The 19,214-nt window shown below is 51.2% G+C and overlaps 1 protein-coding gene across 1 annotated transcript in view; it reads left to right on the top strand.

Moving 5' to 3' along the window:
- IGF2R (insulin like growth factor 2 receptor) overlaps positions 1-19,214 on the top strand; it is a 103,223-nt gene that overhangs the window by 45,070 nt on the left and 38,939 nt on the right. Inside the window, exons 9-19 of the mRNA XM_030316726.1 lie at positions 124-298; positions 1,129-1,232; positions 6,695-6,859; positions 9,570-9,710; positions 10,945-11,085; positions 12,452-12,589; positions 13,717-13,864; positions 14,377-14,554; positions 15,201-15,316; positions 15,809-15,977; positions 17,210-17,389. Coding sequence (XP_030172586.1) covers positions 124-298; positions 1,129-1,232; positions 6,695-6,859; positions 9,570-9,710; positions 10,945-11,085; positions 12,452-12,589; positions 13,717-13,864; positions 14,377-14,554; positions 15,201-15,316; positions 15,809-15,977; positions 17,210-17,389 — 1,655 coding nt within the window. The remainder of the gene's footprint in view (positions 1-123; positions 299-1,128; positions 1,233-6,694; positions 6,860-9,569; positions 9,711-10,944; positions 11,086-12,451; positions 12,590-13,716; positions 13,865-14,376; positions 14,555-15,200; positions 15,317-15,808; positions 15,978-17,209; positions 17,390-19,214) is intronic.

Consider the following 19,214-nt stretch of genomic DNA (forward strand, 5'->3'; position numbering starts at 1 on the left):
GGTAGCCTCTGCCGCTGGGGTGGGTGTGAGAGGAAGGGATGAGGCCTGCCTCGGGTAGCACCCCCGCTTTCTGGCACCTGCTCACGTAACAGCGTCTCTCCTCCTCTCGTCCCCTTTCCTTAGCTTCATCCTCCTCTTACTACACTTCCGACGGAAAGGAATATATGTTTTACTTGAACGTCTGTGGAGAAGTTGAATTGTCTTTCTGTAGTAAGAAAGAAGCTGCCGTTTGCCAAGTGAAGAAGTCCGAATCCAGTCAAGTCAAAGTAGCAGGAAAATACCAGAATCAGACCCTCCGGTGTGTAAACAGCCTTCACGTCATTTTCGAGTGCATTGTGTCTATTCTTGTGAGACTGAGCTGACTCGCCTTATCTTCTTCCTCCTTCCACTTTCTGTAAAGTACACACAGGCCCGTTAAGCCAGCGTTCCTTCCCGTTTGACTTAGGAGAGCTGCCATTTGTCAGCGATCCTGGCTTTCCAATAAGGCCGTTTCTGTTAACGCTGTTCGATTTGTCGTCTGTTGTTTGTAAGGGACCACCCTGTCGGAGAGGCATTGAATTCGGTTACCGTTGCTCTGGCCTTTGCATTTTACAACACGTGTTTCTGAGGAGTTCTGATTTTTCTCTGGCAGCTCGAGGATCTGTAATGCTGTTAGCATTAGTAAAAGTTTGAAACCACTAAGAAAATGCATTCAGTACGATTCCGTGGCCCTTAACTTGGTAGTTACCTTCACAAAAGCATTACGAAAGTGTAGCTCTCTGCAAAGAAGTATGGTCAAGGATCCCTCAGGTAAGACTGTGCCGTGGCAGTCGCTAGACAAACCGCGTGCTCCTTGGGCCTTATTTATTTTGTACAAAGTCCGAAACAAGAGTGGAAGGGTTTTCATGCTCACAGCAAAACCTTCAGTGCTTTCTTCCAGCCAGCTCTTACTGTGAAGTGAGAGGACAGGCCCATACATTTGGAACTCATTTCCTTTAGATGTTTTTTTCCCAGCTGCCCGGAGAGCTGGCTGTTCTGTCAGGACTGATTTGTTGATGGTATGCAGAAGGCTTAACGTGGAAACGTGTAACAATTCGGGTTTCTTTCTTGGTTCCACCAAACCTGTGTGTGTTTCTCGCAAACATCTAGATACTCCGATGGAGACCTCACCTTGATATATTTTGGAGGTGACGAATGCAGCTCAGGCTTCCAGCGGATGACTGTCATAAACTTTGAGTGCAATAAAACTGCAGGTGAGTGCCGGGAGCGGGGGCGGGGGCGGGGGGTCGTCCTTGCTCGTCGTAGTGCCTGGGGCGTATGTGTTCTTGGGAGCCGAATGCCGAACGGGCCAGCCAGGCGTTCTCCTTCGGACGTGGCCACCGCCGGTCCCCAGACTGGGGTTTTCTGTTGTAGCGGGCAGGAGTACCCCTTCCATCCCATGCCGCCAGTGACACACACATCCTGTTTCCATTTTCCTCTGCTCTCTGTTTGTTTTGGGAATGGGCCCAGCACGGGGCTTGCTGGGAAGGCGTTTCTGTCCTGACTTCTGGCTCGCACCGAAGCGTGTGCAGGTCTGGCAGGGGTGGGTCTGCTCACCACCCTCGGGGGGTTGTCACAAAGAGCTCTTCTCTTGGGAAGTAAGATTCAAGACGACCCTTTCTGCAAATAGTGGCTCTGCGGTAGAGGCTGGATGTGGGGGTGAGAGGTCCCAGAGCGAGTTTAAACAGAATGTCTGGTTTTCCTGAGAGGTTAGGATGAGCTTTCTTGAAGTGGCACTGGCATTTCAAAAAGTTGTGCTCCTATCGGTTTTTTTTTTTTAATTAAAAAAAATGTTATTTTCCATTTTTTAAAAATGTTTATTTTGGAGAGAGCGAGTGAGAGCAAGAGAGCGCGCCCACGCAAGTGGGTGAGGGACAGACAGGGGACAGAGGATCCGAAACGGACTCCGTGCTGACAGCGGCAAGCCCGATGTGGGGCTCGAACTCATGAACTGCGAGATCATGACTTGAGCTGAAGTCAGATGCTCAACCGACCGAACCACCCAGGCGCCCCCCAGAATGTGCCTATTTTTGAGAGCGAGGGTGCGCACAAGGGAGGGGCAGAGAGAGAAGGGAACAGGGGATCCAAAATGGGCTCTGCACTGACAGCAGAGAGCCTGATGTGGGGCTCGAACTCACAAACTGTGAGATCATGACACGAGCTGACGTCAGATGCTTAACTGACTGAGCCACTGAGGCGCCCCTCTGCTGTCTATATCTTGGAGATCTTGGACATGGTTTGCATCTGTAGGGAGTTGATGGGATGCCATCACCATCGAAGAGCCATCCTATCCATTGACCTCCGGGCTGTGACCCAGGTGCACGCAGGCAGACTGAGCCCCCGCACAGAGCTCTCATTCTGGACCTGGCCTGGTTCCAGTCGGCTTACAGCCGCAGAAGCTCTCGAGGCCGTTCCACCCCCAAGGGTCTTTCTGGCTCTTTGTTCTGTTTGTTTTGTGTGTTTCTATGGCAGAGTTGTGACCGTTGGTCACGAGGCAGGCTCCTGTGTGATTCAGCAAGGGCTCTGGGAGAGGCAGCTGTGCCCGACATAAATTGTGCTCCAGAAGCTTGTGTCCGCAATGGTGATGGAGGTCGGCTGGGAGACTGTGATCGGCACCAGGCTCTCGCAGGCCGCCGCGGGCGCAGCGGAGAGGGGGCCCGGGGTAGAGCAGATGGGAAGGCTTCAAAATCAAAGTGCCACCCTGTCCCCTCGCTGCGAACTCTCTTGTCTTCCCGTGCCCCTCGGTCTCGCCCAGGAATCTCTTTGCTGTCCCTTTTGAGAACTTCCATATTCAAGTGGATTTGTTCAACACACGTTTCGTCCTTATCATATGTCTAGACCCCGCGAGGCCTGCGGTGCCGTGATGGCCACACATTTGCCTGGCGTTGAGGCTGGAAATGCAGCGGGAGCGAGCACGGTGCCCATGGTACAGGTCGTGTAGGCTGGACCTGGGCCGCGTGCACGCACTGTGCCCGAGACCTCGTCAGAGCGGCCTGGGGTGCGGGCAGCTGTGAGGATCAGGGCGGCTAGGGAAAGAGGAGGCACTGCTTGGTGAGCCCCACAGGGTGCGCAGGAGGAGTCAGCCGGGCGCAGCAGTAGGGTGGCCGTGGGGACCAGAGAGAGAGGGAGCAGCTCTGCTGAGGGCTGGATGTGGGCAGGTGTAAGCAGGTCAGAGCTGCTGCCTCAGAACACTGCTACAGATGACCCCAGAGAGGAGAGTGAGAAGCTCATATGTCCTGCAGAGGAGTTGGGTTTTCTCCGGAAGTCAGCATGGAGTCCCAAGGACCGGAGGTGCGGGGTGGACGAGCCTCGTTTGGGCGTGGCCTGTGGGTACGTCTCCCGTGTGGTTTGAATGCCCCGCTGCTCTCGCCGGATTCCCGACTTCCTTCCATCGTCCTCACCTCTCCCCAGATTCTGGTCTTTCTTCCATCGTCTTTACCTCTTCCAAGCTCTTAGGACCTGTCTCTGAAGTCCAGCCCTCCTTACTCTGTGTCCCAGGGCCTGGAAACACATCCTGTTTCTTCCTCCGTGTCCCCAGGCCCGCAGGCCTCCAGGGCGCCCGCCCTCCCCTGCTGGCCGTCTCCAGTAGTCCCAGCCTCCCTCCGACCTTGTTCTGTTCTGGGCTTTTTATAAACGACTTGGCTGAGATCTTTATGCGCGCACTGATGTCACTTAGGTGTGCTGGGAGGAGAGTCGTGATCTGAAAAGATCCCAGCAGGTGAGGAGGATATTGAGAAGGGCACGTAGTCTGGAGCTGCTGGGGAGGGACTCGCGCCCGAGCGCCAGTGCCCCAATGAGTCGGCTCGAAAAGAATACTAGTGGCCATTTTCTCCTCTTCTGTCTTCTTCTTCTATTTTCTTCACTTCCAAATGTGAAAGTAGAAAGAATATTGCAGTGAGAACTCATACAGTCGCCACTTTTTATTGAACAGTTGCCAACATTTTGCCAAATTTGCTTTGTGCGTTGCTGATGGGTCCTAGCATGCCACCCACTGCCCTCCCTTCGCGTGACCTCACAGCCTTTATCAGAGCCGACAGGGTCGACGGAGATGCCCTGATGCCCAAAACCCAGTGTCTTACGAGCCTGTGTTGGTTAGGCTGGTGGTGGAAAGACCAGAGGGGGAGATGCCAGATGTTTTGTGAGGGGTTTTGAGTCTGTTCTCGTGCTGGAGTTGGATTATAAAGTATTTCCGGTTCCTTTCGGCTCTGTGATTCGGTGCTTCAAACTTCAGAGCAAACTGTGGATTGTATGGTTACTTCGTTATTGCTTCATTCAAATTTAAATGTAGAGTTTTCAGAGAAAAATTCCTTTGTGGATTTTATTTGGATAAACGTCACATCATTTTTGCATGTGAATGGGTGTTAATGGGTTACGTCTTACAATGTGGTTTATGGTTTAACTGGGATCTCCAAGAATCGTTTATGCTCATGACACATGGGTGCATAAATTTATTCTTTTGCCCTCTGTGTGTGTACGCTCATACACATGCATACGCACAACCATTTGTTTTAGTAACTTACATCTCGTTTGCTGCAGTGTGCTCCTTATTATCAGTGATCTTGTCAGGTAAGAACATTAAATCTTCTCTTTCGAAGGGCAATATCTTGGAATAGCTACTCACGAATTTAACTGACTCATTACAGTAAAGGTGTATTTTCTTCCGTTCAGAGCAGGTCATCGGAGGGGCTGGATGTGGGACTCTGCTCCACACGGTCGTCTTGTGTCCCCCATCCGGTTGTTGCTGTCTGTACACTTGGCCTTGAAGGACTCTGCAGAATGGGAGCAGCGTTTGTTATGGGCCAGAACTAAGTGGCATGGCCCGACCTCAGAAGCAAGGGGGGGCTGGGAAATGTAGCTCAGTTGTGCACCTGGGAGGAAAACTAAGCCAGTTTGGTGAGCAGGTAGCTTTGTCTTTGCCATAGTGTGATGTGAAATGGTGCTGCAGGCAGAGCACAACTCGGCACCGCTGGAGAAATCCACTTTCCCTTGAGCTGGGGAGTCGCAGCTTACTGTTCTTCTGAAATTCACTGAGTAATTAATAAGAATACAGGTACGATGCAGGCCGGTGGTCGTGTAAAACTGGCTCTCCCTCGTTATTAGTAAGTTTCAGAGGCAGAACCAGCTCCAGAGTAGGGATGGATACCGGAACCATTCCTAGTATTATTTAACGACTTGTAAACTTACCTGGTAAAAGAGAAATGTGGGAAACACGGATCTTTTCCAGACAGTGAAATACAAATCCCGTAGGAGTAAGCTGTGCGGCAGTCTTGTGGGTGGGGTGAAGAGACAAAGGAGTTTCACTGCTGGGTGGGCCGCACGATGCAGGGAGGGAGGGCGCCGTGGTGCCGACTAGAGGGGGTGGGCTCCTTGTCGAAAGGGAAGCTGGGAGCGCTGCTGCTTAAAAAGAACGGCTTAAAGTGTGTACGTTTCAAAGAGAAGGAAAAAAAAACCCACAGGAGTGTGGGGAAGTATTGCCTTGTGGTTATGGTTATGAGCCTGGCTCTGGGGCCAGACTGTCTGGGTTTGAATCCTGGCTCCTCTGCTCTCTAGCTATGAAACCATAGGCAAATTATTTAGCCCCCCTTAACCTGTAGAAACGGGGCTACAACCGTACCTGTGCCACAGGGTTTCAGGATTAAACATGCCGACGTATAGAAAGTACTTAACCCGGAACTTGTTTTCTGCAGCCATCCCCCCGTAGCACTTAAATGCTCAGTGCCTGGCTCAGATTGTGCTCAGTACAGGTTAGCTGCTCCTGCTGGTATTATAATTATAATGTTTATAATAGTGAAGATTTAAAAGAAATTGCAATCAAAACATCATTTGCCCTTGGTACAAAATATTATTTCCCTTTCCTTTAGAACATTGTGCACTTCAGGGCACCCCAAACCTCAAGAAAGGCACATCATGTAGGAGGTCCAGAGGAAGATTATTAAACCATCAAGGGGTGGAAAACAGAGCTCTGTGCCAGTGGTTGACCAGCCTGGAAAGGCGAGGGGATAGTATTTCTAGTAAGGGAAAAATTACCAAAGTTCACCGAATCCCAGGCTACGTGGATCAGAGAAGTGGCCCACGGAGAGCTGGCTTTCAGACCGGAGCTGACCTGTCGGAGCTCCCTGGAGCTGTGGGGACCAGAGCACCGGTTAGGGTAGGGTGTTGGAGGCATACACATGTGATGGGGGCCTGGGGGCCGAGGATACTGGGGCGTCTGGACGTGTGCCTCTGAGCCGTGAGGCTGCGTGGGCCTCGCACGCTTCCGTGGGGCGGCTGTCCGTTGTGACTCTTTCCTTTCGGTCTAGGGCTGGGTCGCAGGGAACTCCCCCTGCCCGAAACCACATCAGAAAGCCAGTGGTGCTCGTAGAGCCCGCAGGATGTTCATGAGCCCGTTGGGGGCTGACCACAGCCCGTGCGCAGCAAGCCCTGCCTGGTGGCTTACATGGTCCTCATCAGCACCCCTTTCATGTCCTTGGTGAATGTGCTGTCAACAGCCTACTGGCCCGTTGAGGGGTTGATGATGGAAACTCCAGAGAAGCCTCTCGAATCTCCGGCGCCTCTGATGTCTGGGCTTGGGGACTGGAGTTTAACTGCCCAGCTGGTGCTGGTGTCCTTGTCGGCTGACATCCCTAGGTTTTGGTCACGTAATCGGGTGGCTTTTCTTCCTTCTCCAATGGCACAGATCATGACGGGAAAGGAGCGCCCATCTTCACTGGGGAGGTAGACTGCACCTACTTCTTCACGTGGGACACCAAGTACGCCTGCATCAAGGAGAAGGAGGACCTCCTCTGCAGTGTGACCGAGGACAAGAAGCGCTATGACCTGTCTGCGCTGGCTCGGCACTCAGGTAGGGCTCCCGTGCGCCCTGGAGGCCAGTCCGCGTGCTGGCGGGGGCGTTCTCTCGTCTCTTAACCGTGAACGCATTCTGAGAGGCTCCTACTGTTTTCTTCAACGGTCAACTAATCGTATCCTGGCCTTTCTCCCCTTCTCGCGCAGCGGCACGAATTGTTAGACGTGACGCTGAACAAATGAGGAGGCAGACGATCTCAGCTCGAGGTTGGCATTGCTCCTCCAGTTGGGAGAGTTGAGGCAGAACCGCCAAGGGCCAGGCCTTGTGCTTTGTGATTAGAACGTCTTTTATTTTAGAGTTCTATCCTTGTTGCTAAGGAAGTAGATGTTGAAAGTTGCCATCACACGTGCACGCGTCTGTGCGTGTGGTGCTGGACGTTAATGCAACGCAGTGATGCTCTCGTAGCAGATGCACACTGTGTTCACGCAGAACAAGTACAAGGTTGTGTGTCGATTATGTCTCTGGAAAAAAAATAAAAGCAGAATTTAGAGTCTTAAGGCAGCCTTCAAGTAGGTAGTGTTTCCGCCTCGCACCTGGACCGTCGGGCTTGCGGGCTTGAACACCGCGTGTGAGGGCCGGTGGGGCCAGGGTCAGCTGTACTTTGACCATGCTTTCCTGTCTCTAAAGTGGGGTCAGCAATCCCCATCCACCCTCAGATGCTCTTGTAAGGCTGAAGGGAGAAAGGGTGTGGGAGCCTGTGGATGCCATGTCTCTTGCTCCATCAGTGTGATGAGCTTTGTCACCGAGGCCTGGCTTCACCGTAAACACCGGCCAAGATGGGTGTTACGAGTCTGCACAGCAGGTGTTGTTGAGCGTTGGTTACGTGGCAGGTGCCAGACAGGGTCCTGGGGTCACAGGAGCAAACCTGGTGAGCATGCCCCAGGCCTGCCCCAGGCCTTCTAACTTCCCATAACTTCCCAGAGGGCCGGGAGATTGAGGACTAAGAATGGGGGTTCCCATCAGGGAGACGGAATCCAGTGGGGACATTTTTAGTTTTACCCTTTTAGCAGCCCTGGAATTCAGTATCTGTAGAAGCGAACAGCATAGAGAGAATACCTAACGGAGAGAGAACGGCTTGCCTCAAGTCCCAGAATCACCCATGCAGTAGGAGCGATGACTCATGTGTTCTGAGTCCCCATCTGGTTTGGGCAGTATAATATTAGAAAAAGGGATTCCTCTCTTGTGGAGTGCTGGAGAGCTTCTTTTTGAACACGAGATGTCTATAAATGTTCAGTGTCGGCGCGTTTGCCTCGGAAGCAAATGTCCTTTGTGCATTAGTAGCTCGGCACCCGTTAAGCTGGGAAGGGTGCCATGGGGAAGTTCTGGTGCGTGTGTGTTCGGGAAGAGACAGGCTTTGTGCGGTGGAAGGAGACATCCAGCTGTGTGTACGTGAGCGGTTTGCCTGCCTCCTCGGGCCTCACTTGTGTTGCGGTAAACCGAGCGGTGCTGTTAGATCCCTCTGTTCAGCCTTGTTGTTGTGTGCGGGATGCACGTGGGGCCAGGGGCCTGTGCGGGACGCAGAGATACGTGCACTCTGTCCCCCAGGTGGGCCGCCACGCGGGCTCTCCTGGGACACGGGTATTTCTGGGGGGGGGTTCGTGCAGACCGCTAAGGATTGCCTCGAGCAAGAGCCGAGCTCCTTCCTTGCCGGCTTCAAACTGTCCTCCCGTCTTCTGGCTTGTCAGCCCACTTCGCTCCCTGTGTCCTTGTCCTCATTTGTGTTTGTGCAAGCATCTGTGGGTTCTTCTGGGTTGTCGACAGCGGCACATAGAGCTTCAGAATAACTGTGTTACTTCCGACGGGCGGCGGGCTTCCCCCCTCTGAACCCCGGTGTCTGTACGCCCTTCACACGCAGCTCTCCTTCACCCCTTCGGCGGCTGTTCTGGGAACACCGTCGGTTTGTGGTCTTGCTCTCAGCACTCACGTGTGCTCCCTCGACCTTCCGTGGAGTCCTGATCCTGCTCATAAAGGAGCGCATCACGAGCTGTTTGAGCTCAGGGACCTCGGTGTCCTGTGATCTCCCAGAAGGCAAGCATGCCCCACGCTCGGTCCGCTGGTGTGGGAGACGTGGCAGCTTTCTTGAGCCTTCCTGGGGGTCGGAGGAGGGCACGTTACCAGTGGCATGGCGTTCTGCCTTCCAAGGCACGGTCTGCCGTCCTGATTTGCTTTTTGTGTGTGTGTGTGTGTGTGTGTGTGTGTGTGTGTGTGTGTGTTTATTTTTGAGAGAGAGAGTGTGTGTTTGTTTATTTTTGAGAGAGAGAGAGAGAGGGAGACAGACCAGAATGTGAGTTGGGGAGGGACAGAGCGAGAGGGAGACACAGAATCCGAAACAGGCTCCAGGCTCTGAGCTATCACCACAGAGCTTGATGCGGGGCTTGAACCCACAAACCCTGAGATCACGACCTGAGCCAAAGTCGGACGCCCAACCGACTGAGCCACCCAGGCGCCCCTGCTCTTCCGTTTCTGATTTCACACTCTCTGCCTACTTCTGTTGAACCTGCTCTTCCGAGGAGGTTTGTTTCCGTCACATTAAGTGAGAAGGCTGAGAATCTCGGTGAGTCTCTGTGTCTCCGTCTGCCCGCGTCCAGAAACGTGAGTTTCATGTCCGGTGAGCTTTGGGCCTTTTCCTTTGGCTTAATCACCATTTACGGTGTGACTTTTAGCCTTTGGCTAAAAGCAGATTCTTTTTTTTCTTTTTAAATTACAGAACTGGAACGGAATTGGGAAGCCGTGGATGGCAGCCAGAGAGAAACAGACAAGAAGCATTTCTTCATCAACATCTGCCACAAAGTGCTGCAGGAAGGCCAGGCCAGAGGCTGTCCCGAGGATGCGGCCGTGTGCTCTGTGGGTGAGTGTGCCCAGAGCAGGGGTCGCGGTGGCGGTTTCCCTGCAGGCGTGTGGAGCTCGGCGGCATCCAGTTTGGAGCCAGTTAGGAAATCTTCCTGTGGGTTTATGCAGATCTCCTCTGTCTCAGTTCAGCGTCCACAGGGTGATAAAAAGAGGTGATGATTCAAATGTAGGTAACTGCTCGTTGTGCTCAGGCAGCTACAGCACTTCTGTGTCCTGACGTCGGCCAGGGCCTCCTGATGTCGGCTAACACCATAGCCGGGAACAGAAGGAACCACGCTGGGAGTTACTGGATTATCTCTTCACTTTGCAGCTTGAAGAGTAACCTGGCCAGTACTTGTATAAAACTGATTTTGAGGCTTTTTTTTTTTATTTAACAGCTTGACTGCCTGTAATTGTTAATAAGTTAGGCCTTAAGGCAAGTGAGCTCTCATTGTTCTCTTCATATGAGTACTTGTATCCCCGAGGGTTCTTTTTGCAGTAGTTTTGTTGGTCCTCCGGCTTTCCCGAGGAGACTTCTCGGTGTGATACAGATCTGCAGCATGTTCGTTGTCCCTTAAGACTCGCCCCGAAGATGAGAGGCAGGGAGAGGGATCAAAATCTGTTAATAACCTTAGACAAGGAATTGTGAACTCAGGTCGGGTGTTCGGGATTGCCCTAGTTTCCAGAATTGGTGATGTGTCCTTGGGAGCAGGTGCAGGTGTGCCCCTGTTTAAGAAGGACGGGGGACAATTTCAATGCTTCCTAGTCAAAGTCAACTGAACCAGGAATGAAATAGTCCCCTGCCTGGCTTGCTGAACGGGTTCAGTTAGTTTCCGCTTTGGTCACGGGACAGACTCTAGTCTCTTGGCTGTGCTTCCAAAAGGCCTTGTGTCTCGGGGGGAGCCGAGGCCCTGAAAATAGGGGAACGGTGTTGCTTCATTGGATGGTGTGACACGAGAGCTTGCTGTCCTCCTTGCCTGCCCCTGGAGGACATTGTTTATCGTTGCTGCACTTTTCCTACTCAGCCCGGAGGTGGCCTTGGCATCCCCCGTGTGACTGCCATTGCCTGGCCAAACCTGTCACTCAAGAAAAACCCACCGACCATGGGGCCAGGTTATGCGGTTGGGGAATGGACCATGGCACACCTGCTGGTGGTTCCTGGCTGATTTTTATATACCTCTTCATCAGCATCATTATCATTTTTAATCACATGTCCTGTTTTTTTTTTTTTTTTTCCCGTTTCTCTTTTCCAGATAAGAGTGGATTTAAAAATCTAGGCAAATTTATTTCTTCTCCCACAAAAGAGAAAGGAAACATTCAACTCTCGTATTCAGACGGTGATGATTGTGGCCATAAGAAAATAACAACCAACATAACACTTGTGTGCAAGCCAGGTAAAACATTTTAAAAAATGGGAAAAGGCGGGATGTTTTAGTGGCTTTTGCCACAGGTGTGCCTGCGTTCTTTGTTTCTCTTGGGCCGCTGCCAAGAGGGGAGGTAGAAAGGGGTTGTGCTGAGCGTTTCAGGTTCTAGAACCTCTAGTGGTGGTCTCTTGGATTTGATCCCCCACCCCCACCCCAAACCAGTCCAGAAATGGAGAAACCATATGGTGCCGAGAGAGTTGTGTTGCAGCGTTCCGAATGAGTTATGGGTCTCGGCTCAGCTTCCTCTTCCTGAGGACTGATACCGAGAGTCGCCATGCTGGCTGTTGACCTCCTTCCACAGGCGGGGGACCGTACGCGGTTTAAAAGTGTTGTCCAGGATCTCACATCTAAATACAATGCTCTCCTTCGCCCGCCTGTATTTATAGGTTTACATTGTTTTTACGGGGTCAAATCTATACGTAGTCATGCGTTTTTGGAAAATGTTCCTCAAAACATGTATTTTGTGAATGCTCTTCTGTGTCTCACAGTTTATGTTACTAATTTTTAGGGACTCCCTCGTTGATAATGGTTTGGTCTTACTATTTATAAGCATTTCCCCTATTGTTGGGTTAATTGCATGTTTCCAGTGTGGGTGATGGTGCTGTTGCGTATCCCTGTCTACCTCCTGCTGCAATATTTTCTTTGGATAAATGCCCAGCTGTGGGATAAGGTCAAGGGCTAGGACTATTTTTTGGTTTTGAGTGTTTTTTAAATTGTGGTAGAATATACATAATGTGAAATTTAGCATTTTTAAGAAACTATAGTAAAATACATGATGTGAAATTCAACTTTTTTAAAGTTTAAAAAAATTTTTTTAACGTTTATTTATTTTTTGAGAGAGAGAGTGCGTGAGCACGTGTGAGTGGGGGAGGGGCAGAGAGAGAGAGAGAGAGAGAGAGAGAGAGAGAGAGAGAGACAGAATCTGAAGCAGGCTCCAGGCTCTAAGCTGTCAGCACAGAGCCTGACGGGGGCTCGAACTCATGAGCTGTGATGAGAGCATGACCTGAGCTGAAGTCGGACGCTGAACCAATGGAGCCGCCCAGGCACCCGTTAACATTTATTAAAGTGTATATAGTCCAGCGGCATGGAGGACATTCAGTGTTGTGCAGCCATCACCATTGTCCGTCTCTAGAATGTTCTCATCTTCTTGAGTGAACTCTGCCCCCGCTGGACACTAATGCCCCCCCCTCCTGCCCCAGCCCTTGGTAACCCCCCTTCTTTCTGCCTCTGTAGGGTTTGATCGCTCTCAGGACCTCAAGGAAGCAGAATCACGGTGTTTGTGGGACTGTTTGTAGACTAGGAATGATTAGCGATCATTCTTCTTCCTCATTGACAGGTGATCTAGAAAGCGCTCCGGTGTTGACAACCTCTGGGGATGGCGGCTGCTTCTATGAGTTTGAGTGGCACACAGCTGCTGCCTGTGTACTGTCCAAGACAGAGGGCGAGAACTGCACAGTCTTTGATTCCCAGGCAGGTGCGTGTGCCCACGTAATACCTTTGGTGGTTTGGTGCTACCTGGAACCGCTTAGGTTTTGTTTGTTTTTTAACTTAAATATTTTCTTTTCTTTTTTTTAAAGTTTATTTTTGAGAGAGAGAGAGAGACAGACAGAGTGTGAGTGGAGGAGGGGCAGAGAGAGAGGAAGACGCAGAATCTGAAGCAGGCTCCGGGCTCTGAGCTGTCAGCACAGAGCCCGACGCGGGGCTTGAACTCACAGACCGTGAGATCATGACCTGAGCCAAAGTCAGACGCTCAACCGACTGAGCCACCCAGGCGCCCCTTACTTAAATATTTCCTAGGAAAGTTTTAGAGGTAATCTGCTTCAGGATTACATTAATGCTGAAAATTTTGAAAATTGGACATTTGAGGTTGAGATCGTGAAAAACCTACCTCTTAAATCATGGTGCAGGTAGGTTTGCTGAATGCAAAACTTGAAGATCCCAAGAAAAGAACCGTGTTTGTGAAGGCTTTTTGCAGAAGTTTAGTGACCCAGAAACCTACCTTAGACTTTTCAAGAAGGTCACACTGTGTTGTGGTCATACAGCTTTGAACACACTGGTGGTTTATTCAGCCAGCATTTGAAGCCAGCCAGGGGCTTCAAATTGGGTTTTTAGGTTAATGCAGTAAAAGGGGCTTGGTGGTGGTGAATCCATGTGCAGGGGAAATGTCCGTAGGTGCAGCTCTGGTGGCCTGGAGGGGAAAGCATCTTTTCTGCCATTTTGCATCTCCCTGCCCTCATCAGATGGTTCCTGGGGAGACTTTCTTTGAAGCTGCGGGCTTGGGGCCCAACTTGGGGCCCCTGTGGTCCAACTGACCTTCTTTTTTTTTTTAATTTTTTTTTTTTTTAATGTTTATTTATTTTTGAGACAGAGGGAGAGTGCGAGCAGGGGAGGGGCAGAGAGAGAGGGAGACACAGAATCTGAAACAGGCTCTAGGCTCTGAGCTGTCAGCACAGAGGGGCTCAAACCCACGAACCGTGAGATCATGACCTGAGCCGAAGTCGGACGCTTAACTGACTGAGCCACCCAGGCGCCCCCCAGCTGACCTTCTTGACTGTGGTCCAACTGACCTTACATATTGGCATTGTTTTTACTTTTCCTTAGGGTTTTCTTTTGATTTATCACCTCTCACGAAGAAAAATGGTGCCTATAAAGTTGAGACCGAGAAGTACGACTTTTACATAAATGTTTGTGGTGCGGTGTCTGTGAGTTTCTGCCAACCGGACTCCGGAGCCTGTCAAGTTTCAAAAAGGCAAGTGTAACTATTTTTAGTTATGGGTTTTCCTTAGGTATCTTGCGCTAACAAATATTCAGGGACAGGTGTGTTCTCTACTGACATCATTGCTTTGCAAGGAACAGTAAACACTGAGAAGCCCTGGCCTAAAAACCTAAACACCAGAGGATGCTAGGAGGTTGAGATCCTGGATAAGGAGGAGCAGGCCACACCCTTGGAATTTACATAATTCCTTCTGAGTCGCTTGCATTTCTGGGTTGTGAGATAGTTAGCACACGGTTCTCCGTTGGGCGTGGTATCGGTTCAGGTGAGGCGTCGTACGTTAAACCAAGCGTGCTGAGCGTGGCCTTGGGTCCTGGCGTGGGGGTGGGGCTGCCCTCTGCCCCACCGCAGACCCTGGTGATCTGCAGCCCTGGAGCATGGACATTGCCCCCACCACACTGCTCGGTGGCCATTTCGCCCGTGTTCCAGCACTGCGGTGCTTCTGGCCTTGGTATCCTTTCTGAGAGACGTTTGTTTGCTTGTTTTAGTGATAACAAGGCTTGGGACTTGGGACTGAGTAATGCTAAACTTTCCTATTACAACGGGATGATCCAGTTGAACTACAGAGACGGCACACCCTATAACAACGAAAAGCATACACCGAGAGCCACGTTGATCACCTTCCTTTGTGACCGGGACGCGGGAGTCGGTCTCCCTGAGTATCAGGTAGGAACTGTGCGGTGTGTGGGCGTCCATCGCTGAGGAGAGCCAAGAGGGAGAGAGTGGCAGTCCCGTCGAGGTGGGGGAAAGGAAGACGGTGGGTGGGACAGGGCTGCTGACTTTCCTGGAGTGGGATGAGGCTCTAACCACAGGTGAGGTGTGAGCTCTGGGCTTTCCTGGGGATAAACCATCACGTCGTCTGGCTCCCTGATGCCTACACAGGAGCCTATCGTGGGCCCTTTATTTAGACGCAGAGCTATTATTAGTCTGGTGTCCTGGCCAAATCATCATCTCCTGTGATTTTAATTAATCCTTTTAGATTTGCCAGGGTACGTAGGCAGTATTCATTTTCTGAGCTGTTTATTCGTTCAGTGGGCTGTGTACCTCAATGGTAACCCACCACCCGGTTGGCTTTGGGGACAAAACTCGTATCAAAAATCAGCCCTCAGTGCCACTTAGCAGAGGGTAGATTTCCATCTTAATTTATTCCTGGGAGATCTTCATGTCAGTAAGACAGACGTAGATGGACAAAGTAGACCGTCTTTCCTGTAGTTCTTACCGACGGAAAATGCCCATCATTTTGTAAATGCTGGCTTTAATAACATTCCCTTTTTTCTTTGCCATCCCATGTCTCTCCCTGTCATGTGACCAGGAGGAAGACAACTCTACCTACAACTTCCGGTGGTACACCAGTTACGCCTGCCCGGAGGAGCCCCTGGAGTGTGTGGTGACCGACCCCTCTACGCTGGAGCAGTATGATCTCTCCAGGTGAGGCCAGGGTCAGCCTGGCCTTGGCCTTGGCCTTGGCCTTGGCCCTGGCCCGGGTCCAGCGTAGTGCTAAGCTGGCTTAGGCTTTGCTGGTGAGCACGTAGCTGAGTTGGTAACGGGGAGTCAAGTAGGTTGTGGGGGTGCAGGACCAAGATGGAGAGTTTTAAACAGAAAGAATTCTAACAGTGGTGTGGTAGGCTCTGTGACATCCACTGCTCCTTGCCACAGCAGAGCCTCAGTCTTCAGCTGCATGGTTTGAAACAGGGATTGTCAGTACAGAGGTGCGGGGGAGGGGGGCAGTGCACGGTCTGCTGAATACTGACTTCAGTGAAAGTCGAGATACTCGTGGGTGTTATGAGTCACGGTGAGCTAAATTCCATAGTTTGAATGGCAGGGCATGTTTCATTCTGTGTGTCCTCAACCACTTAGAAATGAATTGTCAGGCTGAAATCCGTTAGCATTAAAAGCGTGCATTTTGCTTTGAAATTTTAGCCTGGCAAAATCCGAAGGTGGTCGTGGAGGAAACTGGTACGCCATGGACAATGCGGGCGAGCGCAGCACGTGGCGGAAATACTACATCAATGTGTGTCGACCCCTGAACCCGGTGCCGGGCTGTGATCGATATGCGTCGGCTTGCCAGATGAAATACAAGAACGATCAGGTGAGCCTGCCCTCCCCAGTGGTCTCGTTTTCCCCGCCGCCCCCAGCACATGACTCAGTGGGCGGAGGTGGTTATTTTGGGACTTCCAGATCAAAGTAGGCCTGGCTGCTGAAGTGAAGCCCTGTGAGCAGGAGTGGGGCCCCAGCGTAAACTCATCCGCACCCCCCCACCGATGTGGTCGTGCTTGAGTCATTGTTCAGATTTAGAACTGCACGAAATGCCCAGTGCTGGTGACTTCTGATCTCCATACAGGGCAGAGGACGCTCCTAATGGTATGTCCAGCCTGAGTTCAAAAGTGTCTTTGAGGCCAGTAGATGTCTGTAAAGAATAGTTTTGCTTCCAAAAGCTCACGAGGGGGAAGCCGGCTTGGGAGAGCTGCCGTGGCCGAACAGACCCATGCGTGAGCTCTCGCTTGGGGCGCCAGGCTGTGCGGCATCATCGATTGAATGCACTTACTGCCAGAGTTTCAGTACGTTTCCCTGTGCTCCTTGGACATGGCGAATCTTGAAATAAAGATGTACGTGTGCTTCCTTAAAAATAGCACGTCGGGAATGGGCTTTTCCTGGCACGTGTTACATGGCCGCTTGGAGGGGTTTTCCAGGAAGCTGGTGAGCGCACTCTGGTGGTCGAGAGTGAAGTTCCCTGCTGTGTTCACACGTGTGCATATGTGTGTGCGCGCTTTGTTGGAGCAGTGACTTCAGGGGATAGTCGGTCCTCCTCGTTCGCGGGTTCTGTATTTGAGATTCACTCACTTGCCTGCACGGATTTGTGGCCCACACTCAAATCTGGCCATGCTTCTGGTCATCCATGGACATGTCCACCGTCTCCTGTTGGCTCTCCTGCCGAGACAACAGTGGAGCGGAGACACGAGGGGCGGGGGCTGGTGGGAAGGGCAGCGCCAGAAGCTCCTGGTTCTGGGCCAGGTGGACAAGGGTTGAGTTCTGCCTTGGATGGATGCCTGTTAGCCGGGCAGCCTCAGACAAGTCACTTAGCACGTCTGAACCTCCTTTCCCTTTTTGTAAAATGAGGAAAATAGAACCTGCCAGCATGAGTTGTTTTCAGGATTTGAGATCATCATCTCTCTGGGATATGTGTACGTAAAGGTACGTGATCCCTTTGGAATGATGGTTCCGCGTCTGTGGTGACTTTACAGACACGAGAATCACATGTACCAGTAGTGAAGTCCTGTGTTCTCTTTGGAGGGAAAACCCAATAGACACGTTTGTTTGCAGGGTTCCTTTTCTGAGACTGTCTCCATCAGCAACTTGGGGGTCGCAAAGACGGGTCCCATGGTGGAGGACAGCGGCAGCCTCCTTTTAGAGTACGTGAACGGCTCAGCGTGCACCACCAGCGACGGGAGGCTCACCACCTACACCACCAGGATCCATCTCGTCTGTTCCAGGGGCAGCCTGGTAAGGCGCTGTGTGTTGCCCACGACCTTGGTTCCTTTGGGTCTTTTGTGACTGAGAACCAGCTGACGTGTCTCTTGTGGAGATGAGCGAGTCTCGAGTGGAGTTTTCTCTCTGGCTTGTGTGGACTCCATTCTGTCTCTTACTTCTTGTCAGCTGGTGATCTGAGAATCCTGGCGGCAGAAAGGGTCTTTGAGACAATTTCACCCAAACCCCAGCATTCATAGATGAGGAAGCTGGGGCACGATGCCACTCTGATTCACAGATAAATGATGAAGATTATATGTGTGAAACGTGGGCAATCAAGGATAAAAAATTAAGGCTAGGAAGAAGAGAAAGTGATAGAGATTGCTTTTGGCCCTGAGTTCCTTAGCCAGGGTAGAATAGAAGAGAAACCCCAAATAAAGATGCTTATGTACCGTCCCAATTGCTTTTCTAAAAAAAAAAAAAGTTGGTAAAAAATGTATAACATAATTGGGGCGCCTGGGTGGCTCAGTCGGTGGAGCGTCCGACTTCGGCTCAGGTTCAAGAGTTCAAGCCCTGCATCAGGCTCCGTGCTCACAGCTTGGAGCCTGCAGCCTGCTTTGGATTCTGTGTCTCCCTCTCTCTCTGCCTCTCCCCACTCATGCTCTCTCTCTGTCTCAAAAATAAAGATAAACATTAAAAAAAAAATTTAAAGCGTATAGCATAAAAGGTACCATTTAAACCACCTTTAGGTATACAGTTCAGTGGCATTAGATACACGCACGATGTTATGCACCATTCCTGGCACTCATTTCCAGAACGTGGCTATCCCAAATCCAATTGCTTTTTTACCTGGAGTTTTACATTTATATCTGGGCCACGTGTTTTTTGAGTAATTATTCGAAGTCTTAGGTGAATGCACAGTGGAGGTAATAGAATTCACGTTTGTTATCAAATAACTTAAAAGGTCAGGTACACATTTTAAGGGTCTGTTCCAGCTTCCTGTAGTTTCTTTGGAACGAACGGCAAAATGTGTTCAGTCCTCAGCAGTCTGTTGGACTTTGTCACATACATTCCAGTTGCCTCGCAGACCCCAAGTTCTCAGTGTCATTTGCCAACACGTGATTTTTTTCCGAGAGACGATTTCTTCAGAGGTCAAGGAGGGGTCTCTGATAAGGGGATGAAATCCCTAGCTGGACGAGCATGGGCCCACGTCGTGCAAGGTGTTCCATGACTGAACTGTAAGCGTGCTCCTTGAGTAGCCCGGGGATGGGTTGGCTGTTTCCTTCCTCAGTCTCAGGAAGAACTCCTGGCTGCCCAGCCCAGCCCTCGCCACCTCCTGGGCATGTCTGTGTCCCCTCCTTGGAGCCTTGCCCACCTCCCCTTCTCACTGCGGTTTCTTGTTCCCACGGAGATACTGGACTGTTCCAGAAGGTTCTCTGGGATCCTTAGTTTTTCAGCTTCCCTGTGACACCTCATGCGGGCAGCGTTCTGCAGTCTTCAGAGCAGCTTCGCGTCGTCACTGTATGTCTGAGTACTTGTGTGGGGCTTGGTACACACGGTGGGCCCCAGTGGGCCCCAGACACCATGAACAGAGGTCGTGTCGCAGAGTTCTGCAAGCCACAGAACTTTCAGAACTTTCACCGTTAAAGCAGCACCTTTTCACAACCACAGTGTAGGGCAGAAGGCACAGATTTTTTTTTTTTTTTTTTTTTAAGGATTTTTAAAACTTCATTTATTTTGAGAGAGGGGGTGGGGCAGGGAGAGAATCCCAAGCAAGCTCCACACTGTCAGCACAGAGCCTGAGGCGGGGCTCGAACCCACCAACTGTGAGATCGAGAGTCAGACGCTTAACGCCTGAGCC

This window comes from Lynx canadensis, chromosome B2, assembly GCF_007474595.2.
Source record: "Lynx canadensis isolate LIC74 chromosome B2, mLynCan4.pri.v2, whole genome shotgun sequence".
Taxonomy (NCBI): Eukaryota; Metazoa; Chordata; class Mammalia; order Carnivora; family Felidae; genus Lynx; species Lynx canadensis.